Source organism: Gopherus flavomarginatus, chromosome 10 (assembly GCF_025201925.1).
Source record: "Gopherus flavomarginatus isolate rGopFla2 chromosome 10, rGopFla2.mat.asm, whole genome shotgun sequence".
In the NCBI taxonomy this organism is placed as follows: domain Eukaryota; kingdom Metazoa; phylum Chordata; order Testudines; family Testudinidae; genus Gopherus; species Gopherus flavomarginatus.
In genome coordinates this window covers 40,547,935-40,572,376 of record NC_066626.1, presented here as the reverse complement: position 1 = coordinate 40,572,376, position 24,442 = coordinate 40,547,935, and the positions used below count along the sequence as shown (strand labels likewise).

At 41.3% G+C, this 24,442-nt stretch overlaps 1 protein-coding gene across 13 annotated transcripts in view; it reads right to left on the bottom strand.

The window, feature by feature from the left end:
- Window positions 1-24,442, bottom strand: part of GPR155 (G protein-coupled receptor 155) — a 51,672-nt gene that overhangs the window by 7,593 nt on the left and 19,637 nt on the right. For 10 of the 13 annotated variants that reach the window (XM_050968998.1, XM_050968995.1, XM_050968994.1 and 7 more), the window contains 11 exons: window positions 17,854-18,253; window positions 14,793-14,958; window positions 13,048-13,203; window positions 12,361-12,444; window positions 10,589-10,709; window positions 7,972-8,056; window positions 7,795-7,885; window positions 5,854-6,067; window positions 5,039-5,146; window positions 2,882-3,015; window positions 890-985 (listed from right to left, as the gene is read on the bottom strand). In XM_050968998.1, coding sequence (XP_050824955.1) covers window positions 890-985; window positions 2,882-3,015; window positions 5,039-5,146; window positions 5,854-6,067; window positions 7,795-7,885; window positions 7,972-8,056; window positions 10,589-10,709; window positions 12,361-12,444; window positions 13,048-13,203; window positions 14,793-14,958; window positions 17,854-18,253 — 1,655 coding nt within the window. Of the gene's footprint in view, window positions 1-889; window positions 986-2,881; window positions 3,016-5,038; window positions 5,147-5,853; window positions 6,068-7,794; window positions 7,886-7,971; window positions 8,057-10,588; window positions 10,710-12,360; window positions 12,445-13,047; window positions 13,204-14,792; window positions 14,959-17,853; window positions 18,254-21,265; window positions 21,365-23,692; window positions 23,879-24,442 lie in introns of those variants that run through there. The other 3 variants (XM_050969005.1, XM_050969004.1, XM_050969006.1) reach the window with 2 other exon arrangements.

Sequence of the window (24,442 nt, the reverse complement as noted above, 5' to 3'; positions counted from 1 at the left end):
CAGAGGTTTTTTTATGGCTCTGATCCTGCAAATTGCTAGCTTCTTCTGTGAAGTGCTGACCACCCTCAACTCTCATTGATGTGAAATGCTGACTGGCATCATCAATGAGAGCTGAGGACACTGCAAATCCTAGAAGGAACTAGCACCTCGTAGGATTCGGTTCCATTTTGGCTCCAGGATCACTTCATGTTATTTCAGCAATGTTTGCACCATAATATCTGTTAAACACAAGAAGAAAATATTCCCAATTCAATGCTTGGTGTTTTAGCCAAACGACACCTACTACAAAGGGGAAGATTTTCAAAGGTAGTATGGTCCCCAAGGGCTTGTCTACCTAAGAAAGGTGCATATATAACCTGATATAACCCAAACCGTCTTTTAAACCAATATGGTTACACTCATACAAAAGGCTTAGTTCAATGGATGGTGGCTTATTTCAGTTTAGTTTAAGATGACTAGGAACAGGTTTAACCAAACTGAAATAAGCCACCGTTACACTGAAATAAGAGTGTGGCTACACAGCTTTTTGCCCCATTTAACTAGACTGCTGTGAAGTCACACCTTAAGTTAAACTGGGGCAACCTTCCACTGTAGACAAGGCCTAGCCCCCTTTGACTTTCAACAGGCATTGAGAACCTCGCTGCCATTTGTGCCAGTGTAAATCACTCTCTAATGTCCATAAAACACTATGCAGTTGAAAAGACTCTCAGGTACGCAGAAGCCAAAACACTGAAAGTAAAGCATGACAGAAATTGGAGATTTTAGCATAGCAGAGGGACTTCAGCCAACACAAGAGTGCTGTCTTGCTACCAAAACATGCAAAGATGGCAGCTACCAGAGTCAGCAGCCAAGAGAAATAAGTGATTTCAAAGGAAACATTGCTAAGTACCTGACCAAAATTAAAAACAGCACAAAAGAACTGCAATTCCACGTAGAGCCTTCCAGGTTCTTGGTTGAACAACCACCACAAACAGCTGGACAGATTCTGTTAAAAATATAAATTAATTGTTAGAAAATTCTCTCTTCTTCACAGAAGATAACAAAAAAACCTCATTTATTTTCTTTATGCAATAAGTCATCTAGAACAAAAACAGTCACTGAAAAGTAACATGCTACATTCCTTGTGAGGTTCAGTAGCTGTAAATGGGACCCACATATTCTGATCGATTTTAAGGGTAAAATGTACCATCATTGCTGAGGGCCTGCACCTCTAACACCCTAAACAAAGGAGGACCTTGTTCTTTTATGTTAACCTCTATGCATACTTAGGTGATCAATAAGTAGCAAACTTGTCTGAGCCAATATTTTATAAGGCAGAAAGCAAACATTCCTACTGAGCTGAACACAAGCATTTTCTACATTGTTTTTTGCTTTTATGGAAGCTCAAGAGCAGCTGAAATGGTGCTGGTAGGCACTTCAGCGAACATAATCTGGAAAAACAAATGGTATTTTATGTGGGCATAAAAGTGAAATAATTTTTGAGTAGCAAGGGGCTAATAGTTCATTTAATAGTTTCTGCAACTAAAAATCTGACAATTGATTTATAGATAAAACTGGGGCCAAAACTTCAGGTACCTCTTTATCTTATGGGCTACCACAAAAATGTATTTATAATTATTTGAAATGTCTGATATACGATATTTGGAAAAAAGGAAAACTTGCTTCCAATGACCTAGTTCAGCGGTTCTGAAACTATGGGTCAGGACCCCAACGTGGGCTGTGACCTCATTTTAATGGGGTGCCAATGCTGGCGTTAGACTTGCTGAGGCCCAGGGCTGAAGCCCGAGTCCCACTGCCGAGGGCCAAAGCCAAAGCATGAGCCCCACTGCCTAGGGAAGTGGGGCTCAGGTTATAGGCCCCCCTGAAGCCCAGGGCGGCAGGGCTTGGACCGGCAAAGGCCTCAGTCCCCCCCCGGCATGGGGTTGTGCAGTAATTTTTGTTGTCAGAAGGGGGTCGCGGTGCAATGAACTTTGAGAACCACTAACCTAGTTAAAAAGCAGTTCTGCTCTGACTAATAATGGCACTGTGGGGTTCACTAATTCTTCTTAGTTTCTATATCAAATATACATTTGTACTTGTAAAAAGTGTGGTTTTTTGTCAGCCCTACAAACTCTACTTGGGCTCTGAAAGTCAAACTGGGTTGTTTTCTTCTTCTGCATCGCCACCAGCAATAGAGTTTCTGAAGGTCAAATGCTGACTTAGTTACACTCCAGCAAACAGTCTGGAGCCTTCAACATCTCACAGGAGTCACTGATTGGCTCTAACTGGAAGGTAGTAAATAATTCTTTTGATGATGCAGCAAAGGAATAGAGTCTAGCTTACTGGGTGGCTGTGTGGAGTCCACAGGGCTAATATAAAACAGCACGAATAGATTTTTCTGTTTTATTTTATACAGGTTCTTATACCATGTTCATCACCATCGTATTTGTCATCGATAAAGCAACCTGAATTCTGAATCCGCACAGATCTGTTCAGCAAGAAGGAGCCATTTTTAGGTTGCTCCTTTTCGAAGAACTACTGCACGTTTAAAAAGCTGACTATTGTGTAGTGAAGAAAGATATCGCTGAAAAAAGTCTGATGAATTGGCAGACCAATGAGAAGTCAAATTTTGTCCCTCCCCATCCTGTTGTCAGCCCTGACTTGTTCACTGCCATCTGCAGTGTTAATGGTACAGAGTTAGCACAATTAATTTTGTGATGTACTCTTCTGATGAGGAACAGAACGGAGACACACACATTCATTTAATACAGGGCAGACTGAATTGATGTTGACCCAGAAAAATGGGGAACTACAAGCTTTTTACTGGTCTTTCAGGAAACCTATATAGACAAAGTGTCACAAACCACTGATCTAATCAATGTCAGAAAGAGGAAATACTTACAGCAAACAGGCCCACAATGAGAAGTAAACACAGCAACACATGTCTAGCCAGTTGTTTATCTCCACTCTGCAGACGTTGTTCCTCCTGTGCCAATAGGCAGTTTTCAGAACTGCACTGACTCTCACACTGATTTGCTGCAAAACATTAACCAGAATTTATAATTAGGCCTTTTAACTTAAAACAGTGTGACCATTCTGACCCTGCTGTCAAGAAGTGTACTAGCCAGCTTGTACAACACTCAGTCAAAAGCCACAATCTTACAACAATCCTTTAGAAGCAATGAGGAGGAGGAAGTAATGGGGAGAGATGGTAGAAGGAAGTCAACAACAGGAACGTCCACACACAGCTTTCTTCATTTTTGGGACCTACACATTAGTCAGAGCTGAAATGACTGATTTAATCATTGCTGACACACACTGTAGTCTTGAACAACTCAGGAGTTCCTGGCTCCAAGTCCATGCACAAACTACATTATTACTACTTCTGGAATTTGCATGTATAATATCAATTTTAATTTCTGTGCTGAGGCTACATGCACAAAAAGGGAAATTTTAATGTTACCTTTAACTATAAATTCTTCAGACAGCTGTCCCAAAGCAGACTGCTTGATTTGTGGTGGAGATAGTTACTCTCTCCCTAAGCAAGAAAACCTTACAAAACAAAAACTTTTGCTGCCTAAATTACAGCTCTACACTAGTGAAAAGTTTAGTAGTGGTTAGCTCTGAGAAACTGTTCCTGGCAGTACTAAAGAAATTAACAGTTTTGCGGAACAAGTTTTTACTCCGACAATGAATTTCCAGTATAGTGAAAGTATTTAGAAAAACACTGTCATTTCTAACTTGCTGTATATCCCAGCCTCGTTGAGCTACAGATTAATCAGTTAATTTCTTCCTGTTTTTTCCAGTATCAAAACTCTACACAGTTGTTAGCATACAATTCTAAAGCAATGTACCATAACCCCACAGCATTAAAGACAGCTATAAATACCCTTACCGAATGGATATTCCTTTTGTTTCAAACTGCAAGTTACAGGTAGGTTATTAAAAAGTTCTCCGTACTTGCCACTAGATGGCAACAAAAGAACTGCATGAAGAGGACATTAATATGTACTACACACAAAACAGGATACGTGTCACTGCAGTTCGGTAAAACAGTGGGAAGCATGATCAACTGCTGTAATTAAGGTTACATGAGTGTTTCCATTGTAACCCCTATCAGGCTGAAATCATCTCTACTTGATTTGAGCAAATAAGGTTCAGCTATTTGGGGGTAGGAATGAAAGAGGCAACACACATTTACCAACAAAACCCACATCCCTGTGACATTTGTTCGAATGGCCCTACAGCCTAAGTGATTGGGAATAAACTGTGTGGAAATAGCCCTCACTGAAGAGACTTGATTAAGTGTTGCAGTGAGAAATGGTTTGGGTTCCAAAGAGTTCGGACCTGTTGAAAGTTAAATGTGCATGCGGTACGTATGGAATGGAGTTGCCTGTAAAGCGTGCAGCTAAGGAAGGCTGCAGTGTGCATGATCACTTTGATGGCTGTTGAGAAGTAAAGATGTGCATGGGCTGGACCAAAGGTTCTCACAGGATGCAGAAAGTTCATTGTGAACTATTCTTCAATTTCCATGGCTCTTTCAGAGCCCTCAAACACTTACTTTCCCAAACTCCAAATACTTGGAAGGGAATGTTCCATATGAGGGCAAAATACAATCTACAGGGTTAGATCCAGAGCCCACTGAAATCAACAGAAATACTTTCATGGACTTTGGATTAGGCCTTTCATGCCAACCCCAACAGTTTAGGACCAGGAATTTATGAACTGACAGAAGTGCCCGATATCTTGAAAGTTCCATCCCTTGTGTGAAGACTAGTGCTGAAAGATCTGAGGACAAATCCCCTAAAAAAGTTGCATTCTGTGCAGCTTTCTAAATTGTCTGTTACAAATTAATAGTTCTGGACAATAAAAAATGCTACAGCTGTCTCTGATGGCAGAGTGTAAACTATAAGAAGTTACATGACAGCAAAAGCCTTCTATTTTAATTAGAAGTTCAGGATATCCAAGTAGAACAGTTAAAGTCATGACATCTCCCAATTTAGTTTTTGCTACTATTGCAATAGATAGAATATTATATGAGAATACATTATTATTGTACCTGTCTCGGTGGGAGGAGTACAGCTATCATTAGTGGTGGCATTTGACACTGGCTCTTCCTCTCCAGAGCAGCATAACTCACCATTTATTGTTTGACATGAACACCAACCTATTAAAAATATTAAGCATTAAAGATAGTTAGTGTTTCCCTGATTTATAGTAATGTGATGGGAAAACAAAATTATTCTATTCTCTTCTAAAAGAAGAACATTGATTGAACATCTGCAAATATCCAAATTACTGACTGCCTAAAGGAGAAGGGTGTGACAATTCTCTTCCAGCTTCCATTCAGAGAGGGTCTTTTTCAGACTCCTAGTATACTGAAGTTTTCAAACACAACATTACATTATGGGAGCAATGTAGGTGCTCCTGGCTACGTAAACAACGTAAGGGAGCACTGGCATAACTGAGCACACTAAATCCAAATGAGTAGGACAAGGAATAGTTTGTCCTGAAAGAGATGGGTTAGTGGGCAGGGTGCAGATGAAATGGTCTGAGATGCCTGATCAATGAGATCTATCACATGGATACCACATACACACCACTATATTTTTAAATACATACACCCACAGTATTATGTATAGGGATAACTAAGAAACCTCCCTTAAATCATCATATTAAAGTAACTGAGAGAAAGTGCACTATTAAGGTTATATTTTCATGCATCACCATAGCAGCTTAGCATTTCTCAAGAACTGACAAAGACAAGCTTTTCTCCTCCTCCCGCTCCTCCTTCCAACAGGTAGAGGTTAAACTCATGCACAGAATTATGGTTTATCCCCAGCTCCCTGTTTTTTGCACAGCCAGGCACCGTACCTCTTTCTGCAGATGATTCTGCGAAAGGTGGAGAGCCACTGATTGATGTCTGATTCTCCTCATTCCCTTCCCTTTCAGAGTTCTCCATCTGGCCATTATGTGAATATGGGTTCAATACCTCATAGTCAGTCTCCTGTCCATTTCTGTTCATACACAGAAGTGAGATTCCTGATATCAGAATGCTGATGAATAGGGTCACTGCTGTGGTAACCATCTATCACAGGAAATCAACAGAAAAGATATGCCTTCTTAACATAAGAAAATGTAAAAGCGTGTTTTTTGACACATTGAATACTAGTACTTTCTAGAATCCAACCCTCCAGGAGCACCTAAATTTGAACAAACCAAAATGTATTTCTATATTTATGCCACAAGACATAATGTAGCTAAAAGTCCACTCAGCATGCTTGGCTGAGCTGATCTTCCTAGCCTGGATAACCTGCAGATGGTTCTTTTTCTTTGGCTTTTGTTCTGTAGGAACCCTTCTCTCCAGGCAATGAGAGCTCTCACTTACTTCCTGTCCTTTCCCCCCATTTCTCCTTCTGTGATTCTTATTCCAAGGACAAGTGCACTCTCTTTTCCTCCGTTTGCGGGGCTCCATTTTCCACCCCCTGTCCTTCTGCAAGTCCAATTAGCCTTTCTGTCTGACAGATCTGCCATCAACACACAGTATCAATTTGGAAATTGTTTTAGTACTTGTGACAAGTACCAGATTGACAACCCTGCAGACTCATGTCCTCTCTATCCACCAGCAAAGTAAAACTATAGCAAGGGGAGCTTCCTCACATTGCCCCAGCTGTGTACATCATGCCAGAGATGAATGGACAATTTATCAGTAAGAGTGTAGTTCAGACTCTAGGCGCTTTCAGTCCTTGGTTTCTCTGCCAAGACTCCCAACGAGGATGCTAATTATTGCCAATTGGTGTAATGCTCTAGTAGTGTGGACACCTGTCTATAGGACCTTGACTAAGACCACTGATTAGCCATTAGATGGTAACAACTTTAGCTAACTACCAAGCTGAGCTGGATTCAAACTGGTAACCTAGAGCAGTGTTTCCCGAATGGTGGGTAGCAACCCACCAGAGGGTTGCAAAGGAAAATTGTAGATGGGTTACAGGCCCCATGCAGAGAGGAGGCCTCAGGATCAGGGGTTTAGAAAGCAAGCCTGCCCTGTACGCACTGTGCAGTGGCAGCTCCTGTCCCCTGGGGTGGGGCCAGCTCCCCCATTCCAAGCATTGAGATCTGCCACATGGGGTAGCAGTGCCACTCACTCAAATTTGGCTCGACCGCCCTTCCGTCATGACAGAAGGATGGCTGTCCAAACCTGCCTGAAGTGGGGAGCCAAGTCCAGTCTCATGGGACAGGAGCCATTGCTACTGGGTGACTACAAGGTGGGTTTGGCTCATTCTCTAACTTTACCCCCCTTCTGCTTCGGGCTAAGATTAGGGTTGCAGCATCAGGGCAGAGGGTGACGCTGCCCCTTGGCAGGGTAAGGCAGCAGGGGAAGAGAAAAGGATGCTGGCCTATGAGTTTGCCCCTCCCCCCACAAATCTGGACTCCGGGTGGGTTTAAAAAAAAAATTACCAAAATGCAGTTGGTGGATTACCTTAGTAAAAACTTGGAAACCACTGACCTAGAGGACGAGGGATTTACAGCCCATTATCACTCCCAGGTTATTCAGTCTCTGCTTTCTTTTTGTCAGTGTTGCCAAAAAGGCTCCCTGTTCAAATAGTCTTTCATAATTGTTGTTACAGAAAAACAATTTACTACCACAGCCTTCAAGCTGAGTAGAGTCTATTTGATCCTTAGTATTTGCATTGCTAGAACTGTACTTGGAAGAAAGCTCTTTAGTTATATGTAAAGCAAAGAGAGAAAACAAACAGTTTCTCAATAACGTAATGTGAAAGGCAGGTGTCAGAAGGGATGAAGAGAAACACATACCTGATATTTTCCATAAAAAAATGCTGAGTCAATGCTATCAGTATTACGTTCACCAGTTATTAGTAAGATTCCCACTAGAAGTGTTGGGATGCTGCAACAGCAAAATACAAAGTGTGTCAGGAAAATAACTATTTTGCACGTTCTCATTTATTCTACAGGAAACTTTTGCCAACTTACCCCCATCCAGCTAAGATGATAAAGCCAACAGGGATCTTTATTACGTCTCTTTTCTTTAAAAGGAGTAAAGTCAGAGAGAGGAAACCTAAGAAGACAATAGAAATCTCTGCTTTATTACTTTTCATTAAAACAAAAAGTAACAATTGAAGAGTCTAGATACGCTACAACTGGTATCCAATATCACACAGCTGGTAAGATTTTTTCTTTCTTGCTCCTCAATATATTAAGTCAAAAGCTATAAGCTACAATGTTTTTTCCCTTGAGTTTTACTCTGACAAAATTATACAAAAACTACTACCTTCAAAAGTTACATTATAAATAGGTATTTAAAATTTTAAAGACACTTGGGCTCACTGTGCAGTAATGTTCAATTTACAAATGGTTTCTAATGGATTTATAAACATTTAGTAGAGGTCTTAAGAGTTTTAAATATGAGTAGTTTGTTTTTATAGTTGCTAATAAGGACATTAGTAGCAGGTGTTATAGATAGGTGTTATGTCAACGTATTGACCAGTTGGATACTATAACAATTATTGATTAATTAGTAAACTATACATAACCAGAAACTCTGCACATTTTTACATATACATAACAGTGTCTTTGAGCTGGACTTCCAAATTCTATTTTCAGTCCTTCACAACTCAGGAAGTCAGCACACTACATACTTCCATAATTTATGTGAAAAACTGTGGATAAGATTTTTTAAAATGATCAACCAAAGCTGGGGTCCCAAGTGCATAATTAGGTGTCTAAATAAGGGGCTTGATTTTCAACCAGCTACTTCCATTGGGAAATGCCTTGCCTTTATGGAGCAAACCGTATGTGGGTATGAGTGAATGAAATGCAAGTGCAAAGAGGCTGACCACTTAAAACTGGTCCTGAGACACATGTATGACTGAGTAGTACAGGAGGGGCAGGAGGCCTTTCAAGCCTGGCTAAAGTTTCCTCACAAGAAACCTTGTCTGTGCCTGTTCATGTTTTCTCATCAAAGGCCAATGAAAAGCTAAAAAACAATCCATGATGTGGAAAATTCAGATAACTACATGGTTCTACATGGTCATCCTCACTGTCATGGAGGGCCCTGCGTGTTGAGTGGGGCCATCCTCACTGACCCAGTGCGGGGTTTGTACATCCCATCACACAGTCATCGGGACTCCCTGTGGGATCAGGTAAGTACAAGGAGGGCTCGGGACCCCTGGCAGGGCCAAACAGACAACAGACTACGGCTTGTGGGCCTCCTGACTGGGGCAGGCAATAGCAGTTGGGGTTCTGACCCTCTGGGCAGGTAGAACAAATAGTCAGTCTGTAGCCCCTGGGTGGGCAGAGCAAACAAGCAGTAGCCACACCTACTGGCAGGCAGGACCGGCGCCAGGGTTTCTCGCGCCCTAGGCGCACGGCCATTTCGCCACCCCCCGCGCTGATCCTGCAGCTCAGGTGGAGATGGTCCGGTGGCAGCCGACCATCCGCAGGCATGACTGCGGCAGCTCCACCAGAGCCGCGGACCAACATACCCTCCGCAGGCATGCCTGCGGCAGGTCAACCGGAGTTGCCTGCCGCCCCCCGCCCCGGCAAAATGCTGCCCCCTCAATAATCCTGGCGCCCTAGGTGATTGCCTAAGCTGCCTAAATGGTAGCACCGGCCCTGCTGGCAGGTGGGGTGGGGGTTGGAGGGGAACCCAGGCAAATTCCCTGTTAAGAGTTTAAGCATCGGCGTCTATCACGTTCCCTGGGTCCTTTGTATCGCAAGGTGCATCTCGGGCCTCTCTCCGGCTGGCAGTGGCTAAGTGTCCCAGTCAGTCTCTGCAATTGGTTGGTCCTCCACGGTGTAGTCCAGATCCACCGTTTGGAGAGTCACAGGCGTCTCTGCAGGAGCCTGCAGCACACATCCTTCCTCCTCCCCAGCCAGCCCAGACTGAGCTGGGTTGCCTCCTTGTATCTGTCCCTTCCACCTTGAGCATGTGCAGCAGGGGCAAGGTTTGTGGTCTCTTGGGCCCACAGTGATTGGGCAGGCCCTCTTGGCCCCATGCAGGATTGGTACACCCCGTCACACTCGCATTAGGCTATACAAGTGTCCTGCCTCATTCCTTCCACCTCTTTTGGTCTGTTTTGTCCACTTTCATTGCACCCCATAGGCCTAGCAGAGCTTTGGGGAAGTTATCCTATTAAACAGCAATCTGCCACTGTCTCCATCCTTAAGAACCTACAGAAAACCCACACACTGTTTATGAAATGTTAAAAGGCTATACCCCACTGTTCACTCTGTGCTTGCTTTTGCCTTTAAGGCATATTCCTGCAATTTGTTCAGTACAAGCAGGCTGCTGCATCTATGCAGAACTGCACTCAAGTCAACGGAGCTCTGCATAGGCACAGCAATGTATCCACAAACTACAGGATCAGGGCCTTAGTCTGTAAGCTCTTCAGTGCAGGCATGTATGTTTCCGTTTGGCAATGACCTACCACTGTACAGAACTGTGAACATTTATATATTATATAAATGATTAACATACAATGTGAGGAAAGATGACTCTGCAGAGTACAATTACTCTAGAATATTAATTGTATACTACAATACTTATTTTTACCACATGAAAGCAGAAGTTATTCACATTCCAATTTACCTGTCCACAAATAAGTACTATAAAGCGAGCTGTATAACAACATGAACACCAGAATCTGCAGAGTGATGTTTCTCTCTCTAATAATGAAATTCCATATCACCATTCCAATGCACGCAACAACCTGTGAAAGGAGAGTGAAGCTGCAATCATTTTCGTATTGAAATGAAAATATTAGGGGAAAAATACACAGATGGCACAGATACAATAGTTACCAAAAATCCACTCTCCGCAGCCAGACAACTGAATTTTGTTTGAATTTATGGATGCTCAGATATTTGAGAATGAGTTTTCACAGCATTAAAGCAGTGCAATAGAGGCCTCAAGTTAAGGCTACGTCACTGACACAAGTATCTGTTTTTTTAGGGATTTTCTATTTTTGACAACAAACACACTCTAGAGTTAGGGTTCAGAAAACAAATTTTATAAAATGTATTACACACCCTTTTTGTCTAAAGTGTTTTGGGGGCACTGAATAAAACCTGAGATTGATAGAGGTTTGGATATCTGGGAGAATTACCAGGTAAATAATTCACACTTGGGGACACAACCTGTCCAAGGATAATCTTAGTAGTGAAGAGGCCCAGATAAATTACTCTAATAAAATTTTACGAAAAATAACCTTTACAGTTGAAGTTAACTTGCAGTTATAAAAAAAGAAGTGTCCGATTTAAACAAATCGGATTTGAAAAGGATGACCCCATAATAGTCAACAGAGCCTTCCTGGTTTTAATATTTTGTACTATATATTTCTATCAATATTATACTTAAGAAAAAGGTCTGCTGCATATGCACACAACAGGCGCCATCATCATCCCACTGAACTCAATGGGAGTTTTGCAGTTGACTTCCCGGGAAGAAGGTCCTATGTGGTCTTTTCTCCCAATGCTAGGCACATGTAACTCACTCCTACTTGTAACAATGGGAATTCTGTACGTGTATTGAGAGAACAGTCCCGCAACTACGTTTGAATGTATGCTGCATGTTTATGATCCTATCTATAAGTCAGGCAAGAGTAATATGTGCAAAGCATGGAAAAAAAGAAGCACACACAAAGATTCCAGTGAGTGAAGGATGGTTCAGTCTCTTCTTGTCTCACACTACATGGAGAATTCTCATGCAATTTACTCCATTTACGCAAATATTGCAGCAGAGACCTTATAAATCCAAATCTTTTCTGTCAAGTCTGGATCTTAAAGATCCCATGGCTCTTTTGTCAAATACAAGGTTTTGCTCGGTATCCTTGGCCAACATTTCCCTCTCACTGTTGGGCCATCTGCTGGGCACCAGATGTCCTCAAGCGGCTGATATCAACCAAATGAAGATGGCTTCATTTCAATGGTGCTTAATGGATATATAGATTGAGAACATTGGGGGATGAAGATATACGATCTTTAGATATATAATTAACACCACTTAGAATTACACATATAAAACTGAGAAAAGAATGTATTCCAAATCTGAGCTTTCCCTCTGAATTTCCTTTATTTCTCAGTTTGAGACACAGTTCTATCAGAAAGACTTTAATGTCATCATCAATCATTTTATTCCAACAGAATCACAAACAATTGTTCTGTACAGTAAATACTATACAGTCTACTACACAAAATTTCTGAGGCATAGTAACACTGAAGCTATTTAGAAAGTAATGTGTTAGATCTTTTTTCCCTTCATTATATATATTATATAAATAAAGTAATCTCTGTGTGGAAAGCTTTTTCAGAAAAAAATAAAAGCTTGTATCTGAAGTTTTTTATATTCTACATGGTACTGACCTGAGCAATGAGTAAGTTTGTTGTCAGCATATGAGGAAGCTGTTTATATTTCTTACTCAAAAGAATAACAGTAAGAGACCAGATCTGAAATACACAAAAGAAGTAAGAGTTCAATTTAGGACTTCTAAAAATTAAGATGAGCACTCAGGCTTACCATCCCGGAATTAAATATCCAACAAGTCATTTCCTTTTGTTTTTAGGTAACAAAGCTGGAAGAATCAGCTCTATGCCACCTGCTCCCAGCCCCTTTGCCATAGGAGGCATAACCACAGTGCATTCTGTGTGCTTGAGATGGTGTGACTTCTAGGCGGCTGTTGTTGCTGGGGCAAGTCAAGGCTGCTCTATCACGTGCTGAAGGCTGCTTGCCCCTCACAAACAAAGGGGTGGAAAAGATGCTGAAATTAGGGATGCTCAGGATAGGAGGATCTGGCACACGCCCTTCTCTCTAATGCCCTAACCACTGGACCATCCTTTTTTACTACTACTTAGTGTTCATGTTAGCTTTATGGTAGCTTTACCCTACACCAGGGAGCCTCTTTCTTCTCTCCTCCCCTCTCCTACAACAGGAGAAGAGTGATGAAATGACAATTTTGTCTTTCAATTACCTGGCCTGTTGTTTGTCACTACCTTAGTGCCACTTAATGTGTATTGGTATTTCCTTCGCCTTACTGTATTATCAATACTTACCAGGGAGACGAGACTGACAATACTTATATCAAAGCTAACGTTTTGGATTGCAGATGCCAGTGGGTTTGGATCCATAGATGGAATGGTCAATAGCCAAGCAGAAACATACATGATAGGAGCAGACACAAATGTGCTTATCACCATTCCTGAGGTAATCTGCAAACAGAAATCAAATTTGTGACAGTGGAAAAGATATCAACTCTCTAGTTAAATTATGTTTTTACGAAATATACTATGGGCAAAATTCTACCCTAGTCTTAAATACCATATGGAATTCTACTGAAGTCAATGTATTGCATGGTTAGAAGATCAACTAGAATTTGGGCTATGAATTGTAGGAAATACATCCATTTTTTGCAGACAGTTAAGAATAAGATGAATATCTTGTAATGACCATAATCAAAAACAATGTCCATTTGGGAGCCCACTCTGCAAATTCTCTTAAATTAACAGTGCATTCTCACAGGAGGAATCCCGATGACTCCAGTACAGGAATGGGCGCACGCAGTACAGTGTGGTGTGTCACAGCTTAGTCTCTCCCTCCAATGCACAGCTTTATGTTTTACATTAACAAAATTTGGTTGCGCAGATGTGCATTTTCTGTCACTCAAATTCAAGGAGGGGAGAAAAAGCCTGGAAGTGTTTATAAGTTACTTATATTTTGGTTTTCCATGGCTTCCTTGCTTTCAGAATTCACACGGTGGCAGCAGTGGAGATTCTACACACACCAGCCCTCTGACTAAAAAAGGGACATTGCCAAGGCTGGCAGACACAAAATTCAGCCTACAATGCTTTGTTATTGTATCTTTCTTGTACATTTTTGCAAAAATCTGTGTAGTTCTTCTAAAAAATAAAGACAGATGTTTTAATATTATTTTGCCTAGAAGGAACATTGAAAACAATCAAACAGTTATAGATGCACATGTATATAGGGCCAGATTCTGGAACTGTGTGAAATGCCACTCCAAAATGCTGCTAAAAAAGCAGCATCAATGTGTGCCCATGTTCAAGCCAGCAACAACTCCATATATAGTCTATTCCCCAGAGTCTCTCTCTCTCTCTCTCAGCATCTTGAATAATCTACATGGGAAGCTGTTAATAGGAGCCATTTGCTGGGTCTGGTAATAAACATGATGCACCCTGGCTACTTGGACTTTCCACCCTGAAGTGTATGGGGAATACCTGTAAGAATTTGTCTCACTTCATAAAACATCTCTTTTATTTAAGAGTTATTTGTAATAAATCCAATAGATAAGTTGGAGCAGTGTCCTTTGGATAAGAAACAAAAACTACATGTTTTTATCCTAAGGTTTAACCAGAGGGGAGAGTCACTCAAGGTGGGATTTTCAAAAGCTCATAGCAGTGACCTAACTCAGCTCCCACTGAAGCAAGTGATAAAACTTTCATTGGCTTCAACAGGAGCATGTAGAATTTTCCTTACGCTTTAAGTTATTTCAGTCCAGATAATTTTCTTAATCTAGACTCTAGGAATAGGATCTTAGGTTTAAAAAAAATTAAATCTGTTTTATGTGAACAGTTGAAACAGAAAGCAAAAAAAAACCAACAGCATGGTTTAATTGTTAATTTGAAATGTAATTCATATTTTGATCCCTAGGAAGCATAAGAGACCCAGATGTGTTTATATTATGAAAAGCTAACTTCCTCAACAGTTTGTATTAAAAATATCAGTTCAGTAAAATTAAAATCAAAATTAGTGCTGAGTTTGCTAAATGTCAGGCACATACAATCTCTACTTCCATATTGAACTGGTTTGCAAAGATAGCCACGCCAGGTGCTGCTGGAAAGACTCCATAGAGAAATGCATAGTTTGATAAACTGGTGTGGTTGACTAAGCTGTCATTCTTGTCCAACAGTTCCACCATCTCTCTACAGAAAAGTGGCATCATCAGTCTGAAAAGGAAAGAAAAAATGAGTACACATTACTCACTTAAGTGACATTTCCCTGCATTGCTTTCACCTCAAAAGGGGAAATTTCAGGCTTTTCTTTGTATATTTAATACTGTTATTCAGACAAGAGGAATCTCACTTTCAGCAACTGGATACAATGGTATGTATACACAAAATCATGTTCAAAGAAATATATAATAGAACTCCAACAGTAAGTGTAGATACCTGCTAACTATTGCAACATGAACTAATACAGACAGAAGTAGATTCCAATCTTAGAGTCACTATATAAATCCTTTAAAATAATTTACTCTGGTTTTCAGGCCAGTCAATACGAGTTTTGTACCCAGCACAACCAAGATCAGAATCCGGTCCAGAATATTGTTTGAGATAACCAAGTCAGAAAAAAATTTCCACGTCAAGCAGCCAGATGGAGCATCTGAAAACAATCTGGCTCCTGGCATTATTTTGGAGATGCTGTGTCACAGAGGCAAGATATAGTGGGAGCGCTGCTATTTTTAGCATCCTTGTCATCTTCCAAACAGCCCATAGATCAGCAAAATTGCAGTAGGCTCTGAGAAAGCAGAGCAAAGTATGTGTAGGCTAACTGAAGGAAAGATGCCATATAGTGACAACTGCTCCTGAGGGAAATCTGTATTAAAACTGGGGACATCCCACAGGCTGAAGAATAAAGCAGTGGGCAATCACACATGTTTGAACAGCTTGCTGTAAGAGTCCAGTGGTGAGCAAAGAATCTTAGCAGAGTTCTTCTTGCAAAACTGAAACAGCATTCATGGACTACACAGTAAACCTTCCTACTTAGTCACCAAACATCAGAGACAATTTAAAACTGACAAACTCTCAAAGAATTTTTTTATAAGTTGCACTGAGAACTAGAATCTCTTTAGGCCAGTGGTCACCAACCGGGTGGATCACGATCAACTGGTCAATCCTAGAGGATCTCCCAGTTGATAGCAATCTCCAGCAACAGTGCAGTGTGGCTGCCACTGAGGCAGACTCCCTGCCTACCCCAGCCCGACATCGCTCACAGAAGAGGCCACTGCAGCCCTGCGGTCTCTCTCCACATGCTGCTCCTGCCTGCAAGCACTGCCCCAACAACTCCCATTGGCCGGGAAAGCTGTGGGGATGGTGCTTGCAGAGAGGGGCAGCACACGAAGCCATGTGCCCTCCTCCTACCACCCCGCTCCAGAGGCCGCAGAGGCACACTGGCCCCTTCTGGGAGTGGTGTGGGGCCAGGGTAGGCAGGGAGCCTGCCTCAGCCTCACTGCGCCCACCACTGATCGAGAGCCACTGGAGGCAAGTGCTGCCCGGTGGGAGGCCGCACCCCAATCTCCATCTCTGAGCCTCGTCCAGGAGCCAGCACCCCAAACCCTCTCCTGCACCCTAACCCCCAGCCCTGAACTCCCGTCCAGAGCCAGCACCCCATTCCCCCTTCTGCACCCTGAACCCCCTCCCAGAGCCAGCACCCTGTACCCCCTCCTGCACCCCAACACTCTACTCCAGCCTGGAGCCCCCTCCTGCATGCAAATTCCCTCCTAGAGCTTGCACCCCAACCCCCTGTCCCAGGCTCACCCCAGAGCCCCTTCTCACACTGCAAACCCCTTGGCCCCAGCCCACAGCCCGCACCCCCCTCTGCCCTCCAGCCTGGTGAAAGTGAGTGAGGGTGAAGGGGGAATGGAGTGAGTGGGGCAGGGCAGATCCTGAGTTGCCCTTAGATTCAAAAAGTGATCTTGGGCAGCGGTTGGAGACTATGGCTTTAGGATATAAGCCTATTTTGTCATAATATGCTGAGCTGCTTTTTGTGCCAAGTCAAAGACCAAAAGTGGTTGCCTCAAGTTAGTCTCCTAACTCCTTGTTAAGGTATGTAAATAAAAATGTACTTGATTTTCAGAGGTGCTGAGCATCCATAAATGCTCCATGAAGTCATTGGTAGTTGCAGGTGCTCACTCACTACTTTGAAAGTTAGGCAAGCCCTAAATATAGAATTCTGAGTCTATCTTTAGGCATCTAGGTTGGGAAATATTGGCCATGATTTCCAAGCAAGGGGGGCGGGGGGGAGTTTCCCTTAACAATGCTGTGTCAAGACATCATCTTTTTTGGATGCGGGGGGGGGGGGAAGGGAATGGGGGCAAAAAATCCACACAGATGTATATAGCCCTAGTATTAAACAAAAAATAGCATGGACATCAATTAGTTTTCTTTCATATTCTTTTTATGTGTGTCCAATTCACAACTTCATTATCACTGATCTATGTTATGCATGTTAATTATTTTTACTCTGCCAATATCTAAGCTCCTCTTCAGATGATGTTTATATTTCTTTGACTATATCAGAGCAGTAATACTGTGATGCAAATTGTAGCTTCACAGCAAGCAAAGAGTCCACAGTTCAACAATAAGAACATTTATTTAGTCAGGGCAGAGAGATGGCAGAAGTTACTTCACTGGCAAATTGGTTAAACTTTAAAGGGAAACTATCATCTACTGAAAGTCAAAATTTAGATGTAAATAAATAGTTTTATAGTCTAATGTGAACTGAAGTGGGTTTTAAAAATAATGTAATCCAAAATTATTTGGGGAATTTAAATATTGCAGCACAAGAAGTTAAAATGACTCAAAAGCAAATAGGAACCAATAAAGCTCACCAGTTTAGTTTCATTGTTTAAGCTAAGCAAAATACAAAAACTAACCAAGCAGTTTGGAATGAAAAGTAAATTTGTTAAAAATGAAATCTGTTCTAATAATATAAGATATTAGTTGTCAGAGATATGGATAAGTATTAGTAATAGTGACCGTCTATTTAATGCTTTTCTAAATGTTGAGATATACAAAAAATATTGAAACATGTAAATACAAAAGTAAACATGTCAAACTTACAGTTTAGCTGTGATGAGAAGAATCAGTGCAACAAATGCAGTCTTTGTCAGTTTTTTTATTTGTCCCACCATGCTGAGTCCAAGGTAAAAAAGTGCTGAGCCAGAAAATGAACTAGCTAGTCCATCAAGGAAATTTTCAAGATACACTGGAATCTTCTGGCCAAGAATAAAATTTGAGGCAATTCCTATGAAGACCATGAATACTATTGGGTTCTGCAACACTCGAAGGAGAACGAGTCCCACTATTTTCATTTTGTTGTGCGACATTCTGCGATTATCTCGCCATTTCTGGATTTCACAGAAGATAAACCCAATTGGGTTTAGCATCATAAGAGATATTGGAGCCACTAAGTAAATGTACTGGAGATATTCTGGGTAAGTAGTTTGATATAAAGCTTCAACTAGAAAACAGGAAATGGAAAGTGATTATTGACAATACTTTAACAAAAATATATGATTTAATATTAAAATGAATGATTGTCTCTCAAATATACAAAAAGATGTTCATACTAACCATATTAGCCTAATTAACAGCTGAATACTTACAACTAGTGCAAGATGACAGTAAGGATATAAAGAAATACATGGTTAATTGCCATTAGACCATAGATATGCTTTGAAAATAATAAAAATGATAAAAGATTAACTAACCCACGTTGCTTTACTGTACTATGAATACCCCAAGGGCCAGCTGACAGAATGATTCATTTTGAAACAGAGTTCTAATATTGCTGTACAACACCAAAACAATACCACCATATGCCCTCTACTGTAGATTGTTCAGCATTTCAGATAAAATAAATTGTTTTTCCTGCACATTCCAGAATCATGGGAGAGTCACTGCATATTAATAGCACAGTTTGTGTAAGAGTCCGATTTGCAAATTGTTTTTCTTCTTACAAGTCTTTTAGATCTTTGAAATGGAACCAGTGGATATGACAGGTGTAATTCATCATGGTGTATTTATGCTCACTTTATGGCACTCCACATAATAAATTAAAAGATAAATTAGTTCAAAACAAATAAGCAGTGTTCATGTTCTCAGACTACTCAGGTCAGGAGTGGGGATTTAGGCATTAGGTTCTGTTTCCATTGACAACAATTTGGTGTGGCCTTGGATAAACCACTTAGGGCTCCCACTTCAAAGGTACTGAGCACACACAGTTCTCACTGAATTCTAAAGATCAGGCCATTAACCACTTTGTGACTCACTTTACACATCAGTAAAAAGGGTGTATGACATGTATCCTCACAGGATTGCTGTCAAATAATTAAAGGTTCATAAACACTGTAGCTTAGCAATCCTTCCAACCCCTTCTATTATGTCACGTCTTCAGAGCAGAGTCTGTAGCTTCTATATATTCTGCAGATGCCTAGCACACTTCTGGGCACTGTAAAATGACCAGTAAAATACTTTCAGAACCTTGGATGAAAGCAGTGAAATAATTGCAAGTTATTGGGATATGCTGCGCGACCGCTGTAGCCATAGCGTAGACACTTCCTACATCGATGGAAGGGTTGTTTCCATCCATGTAGTTACTCCAGCTCTCCAAGAGGTGGTAGCTACACTGATGGAAGAAGTCTTCCAACAACCTCGCTGTGTCTACAATGGGGGTTAGGTCAACCTAATTCCAACACACAGGGTTTGAAATTTTTCACATCCCTGAGCAATGTAGATAGGTCAAACAAATGTTAAGTGCAGACCAGTCCTTAGTAAGCCAAAGCAGGGATAACAGAGATTGGTGCAAACTGACACTTCACTAGGGCCAGGTCTACACTACAAACTTTTGCTGGCACAGCTTTGTCAGCCACAGTGTGATGGGGATGATTTGTGAATGACATAGCTGTGCCACTCAGTCTCTAGTATAGTATAGCAGCAGAACACTCCCAATATACACCTGGCCTAGGGCTTGATAAACTTTTTAGACATCTGCTAATGGAAGGATTAGACCTGCTAGCCAGAAATAGGGTTGGGAGCTCCAAAAATGAGATCCACGGACACAGCCCCAGTGAGAAGTCCAACCCTGCAAACAAGTGGGAGAGTGCTGTCTTTGGTGCCATCTTGTGCATGAGCCTGCATCATATTTGAAATGCCAGTGTCTCCCTGCAGCAGCCAGAAGCATGCTCTCTCTCCCCTTCCAACAGCCCCTCAGAACTTCTTAGCTACTGTGAAAGGCAAGAGGGGAGAGGCTCCATTACTATACATTTCCACCAACTTCCTGCCTAGTTCAAAAGCAGTGAGAAGAAACACCAGCTCCCCGAGAGTGCCTCCACTGCTGTTCATAAATTTTACCAAGATGCAGCTGCATAAGTTGACACAACTCTTGACAATTTCACTACTACCTACAGCAGCAATGAAAACAATTAGAGGGTTTTTTAATTTATTCTACTTCTGTTTTGCAAACCTATAAGCCATGAGAGCATTTGGAACAAAGACATTATGTCCTTTTAATCCAGGTGTGAGCAAACTTTTTGGACCGAGGGCCACATCTAGATGGGGAAATTGTATGCAGGGACGGAGCAGGGAGTTGGGGTGCGGGAGGGGGTGTGGTGTGCAGGAAGGGGCTCAAGGCAGGGGATTGGGGCAGAGGAGAGGTGCGGGGTATATGAGGGGGCTCAGGGCAGGGGTTGGGGTGAAGGAGGGGTGCAAAGCGCAGGCAGGGGGCTTCGGGCAGGGAGATGGGGGGCCAGGTGCAGGAGGGCTTCAGGTTCCAGTGTGTCAGTGGCGCACACTGGGGCCAGAGAGGCTCCCTGCCTGCCTGCCCTGTCCCTGGCTCCACACCGCTGCAGGAAGAATTGCTGCCCCTGGGGGTAGGTGGGAGTGGGGTGGGAGGGCTCCGTGTGAGCTGCCCTTGCTGCACCTCCAGGTACCTCCCCCGAAGCTCCCATTGGCCGCAGTTCCCTGTTCCCGGCCAATGGGAGCTGCGGAGGGCGGTGCCTGGAGGCAAGAGCAACGCACAGCGCCCTCTGCCCCCCTGCCCGGGGGCCAGTCACTTCTGGAGAGCGGCACAGGGCCTGTGGCACCATGGGGGGGCAGTCCCGTGGGCCAGATCCAAAGTCCTGAGGGGCTGGATCCGGCCCACAGCCCCTAGTTTGCCCACTTGTTTTAATCCATTCACATTTGGGAAGTTACCAGCACAACTCTAGCCCTTATATATTTTAAGTAAATTACAATTCCAGTTTGCAGACATTAAAGGAATTGGTCCCCTCACTTGCTTGGCAAAGCTTCCCATTTCTCAGAAGCAAGTGGATTTTTTCTTTCTTTTTTTTTTTTGAGGCCTGTACTACACTCCACAGGTGACAACAGCCATACCAACAACACTTTGTTTCCAAAAGTTATAAAACCATGAGGATCCAGTGGTCAGCAATGAGCATTCACAGATACTGTGATATAACTTATTCTTATATCTTACCCCTTTCCTAGTTCCTCCCAACAAGTCCAGGAAAGTTACACCTTCTGAAATAAACATTAATCCTTGTTTCTGTTGGCAGCCTTTTTACCTGTGTCCCACCTGAAAAGGCCAACAAAAGACACCCAGCAATTAGCTAGTACTATTTAATGTGCTAGCCAGAAAATTGAGCGCTGAGAGAAGCTGAATTAGTACCAAATATGATAGATTGAAATCCATTTGCACATTTCATATTTGATATAAAGCAGAATTAGTTTTGCAAGAAATCTATGAATTACATGAACCTCATCTCTTTAGCATCAAGGGCATAGCAGACAACTAGCTGTCTGCTAGGCTATCCCTTTGGTTAGGGAGAGCAAACATTATAATATAGGTCAATTATAATAGTAAAAGACTTCAAAATATGCAAAGGGCATTTCATAAGGGATAATGACAACCTCCTGCTCAGAGAGGCTGAGTCAGGGGAGGGAGATGTCTGATTTTATGAACAGACTAGCACCTTCAAGGTCAAAAGGATCAGACGATTGCTGAGGGGGTGTAAGAGGCAATATAAAAAAAATTGGACTTTCTGGCTCTAAATGAACACACACCTGTAAGACTCATTGTTCAGCTATTTACCTCATGGCACTTGGTTAAACACTTCATTTTTTGTTTACAGCTCAATAACTCAGCATATTTAGCATTACTCACAGTACTTATCTAATTAGTAGTGTTTGAAGGGCAAGTTATAAGGACTCCGTTATGACTTATTTCTATATTTTAATAATGAAAGCCAGAAACCATCTGGATTTGCTAAGTCAACGTATTATTAGACTGCAACACCTTTAGAGGATCCTTAGTTTACCTGTCCCAGTTGAATACCGAAAATACCACAGGCCAGTCTAACAATGATTTGCTTTCCTGCATCTGCAGTAGAGGCTGCTGATAGCATTGCATCAAAGAACATATTCTTGATTCGCAAGCATTTTAATTGTACGTGCTATTAGTTCTTCCATATTTATGGAACTTGAAGTTTTAGGGTTTGGTGAAGAGGGAAGAAAGAAATAGGTACACTAAGACAGAGAGTGAGAGAGAAAGAGACAGAGAGAGAGAGAGAGATTCCACAATCTCCCTTGGAAGCCTATTCCTGAGTTAGATACCCTTGTAGTTAGAATTTTTTTCCTAATATCTAACCTAAATCTTCCCTGCTGCAGATTAAGTCAACTACTTCTTGTTCTACCTGTTGTGGACATAAAGTGATCAATTGTTCTCCATAACAGACAGCTCTTAACATATCTGAAGATTTACCAGGTTCCTTCTCAATCTTCTTTTCTCACGAACATGCCCCATTTTTCTAGCCTTTCCTCACAGGTTAGATTTTCTTAACCTTTTCTCATTTTTATTGCTCTGCTCTGGACTCTCCAGTTTGTTCAGCCCTAAAATGTAGTGTCTAGAATTGGACACAGTACTCCAGCTGAGGCCTCACAGTGACAAGTAGAGTGGGACAATTGCCTTCCATGTCTTACACTCTTAATACACCCCCGAGATATCAGCTTTTTTAGCAAATACATCACATTGTCATATTCAATTTGTGATCCACTAAAAGCCACAGATGCTTTTCAGCTGTACTACCACCTATCTAGTTTTTCCCCATTTTGCATTTGATTTTTCCTTCCTAAGTGAATTACTTTGCACTTGACCTTTACTGAATTTCATTTTGTTTATTTCAGATCAATTCTCCAATTTGTCAAAGTTGTTTTGAATTCTAATGCTGTCATAAAAAGTGCTTGCAAATCCTCCCAGCTAGGTGTCATCCACAAATTTCATAAGCACACTCCCTATTCCATTATCAAAGTTACTAATGACAATACTGAATAGTTCCAGACTCAGGACAGACCCTGTGAGACCACACTAGATATGTCCTCCCAATTTGACAGCAAACCATTGATAGCTATTCTTTAAGTATGGTCTTTCAATCAGTTGCGCACCGCCATTACAGTAATTTCATCCAGACCACATTTCCCTAATTTGCTCATGAGAATGTCACGTGGGACTGTTCCGAAAGCCTTACTAAAAATCAAGATGTATATACACAAACACACACTTCCACACGTCCAACACATTACTTGCACTAGATGCCCAAGTCTGACATTCTGTCAGATTCTCCAATTGTGTGCATGCTTGCAAACTGCTCTGTTAAACTCTTGAACCTATTGGTATGAAGAATATCTTTTCCTGTTCAAGAAATGTAAACATTTGGTTTCACTGGCTTTTAAGTAAATAGTGGCAAAACGAATTTCATTTTTTAATTTCAAGCTTATTGTAGAGCACTTCAAGGTATCATAAAAAGGCTCTATGAAAATGTAAGTAGTTACCATTAACTTAAAACACATACATTACACTTATGTTGGATTTTTTTTAAACTTATTGTTAAAAGAAAGCAACATCTACCGTTATTATAAATGAAAGTTTAGGTGGCAAAAATCAGTATGTTTGCATGGTGCATTTGGAAAGCACTTTGTATCTAGTCAGCTTCACTGTTTCTTCTGTACAGTCTGTCACTTTTTCCCGTTTGTGTGGGTCTTTCATACAAAAGCAAGGGAGAGAAAAACATTTAAAAAATAGGAAAACATGGTTATAAAAATAAAAAAAATAATATGGAAATTCACAGGTAGCTTTTGATTAATTTTTAAAACTGACCAGAGCTCATGTTGAAGGGGTCCTTTTAAGTAGTTGCTATTGTAAAGTGCAGACATGTCAACTCCTTAAAATTAAAAAAACAAAACAAAAAAAACCCTTCATCTGCAAGTGCATGGTTTTTAAATTGTGCTTTTTATCTTTAAAGTGCTGTTTAAATGGCCACAGTTTTTCCTGTTAATTTGAACAACACATTACAGGTCACTGTAAGTAAACACACACACACACTTATTTGTACAGTCCAGTTTTCCAGGTATGTTTGGGCTGTGATACGCACTAAATAGTTTTATAAGTGCATATTAGCAAACAAGCAACAAAAACTACAAAAAGTCTGCCTACCAAAAGTGGAGGAGGAGGAGTGGGCTATGTTTTTATATTGTTTGAAATTTAAAAATAGAGATGCAATTACAAAAAAGTAAACAGAATAAAAGTTGTATTCTTGAAGGAAAAAGGGTTTTGTTTTGTTTTTTTTAAGATCCCTACTAGAAGAGAGATTTCTTGTTA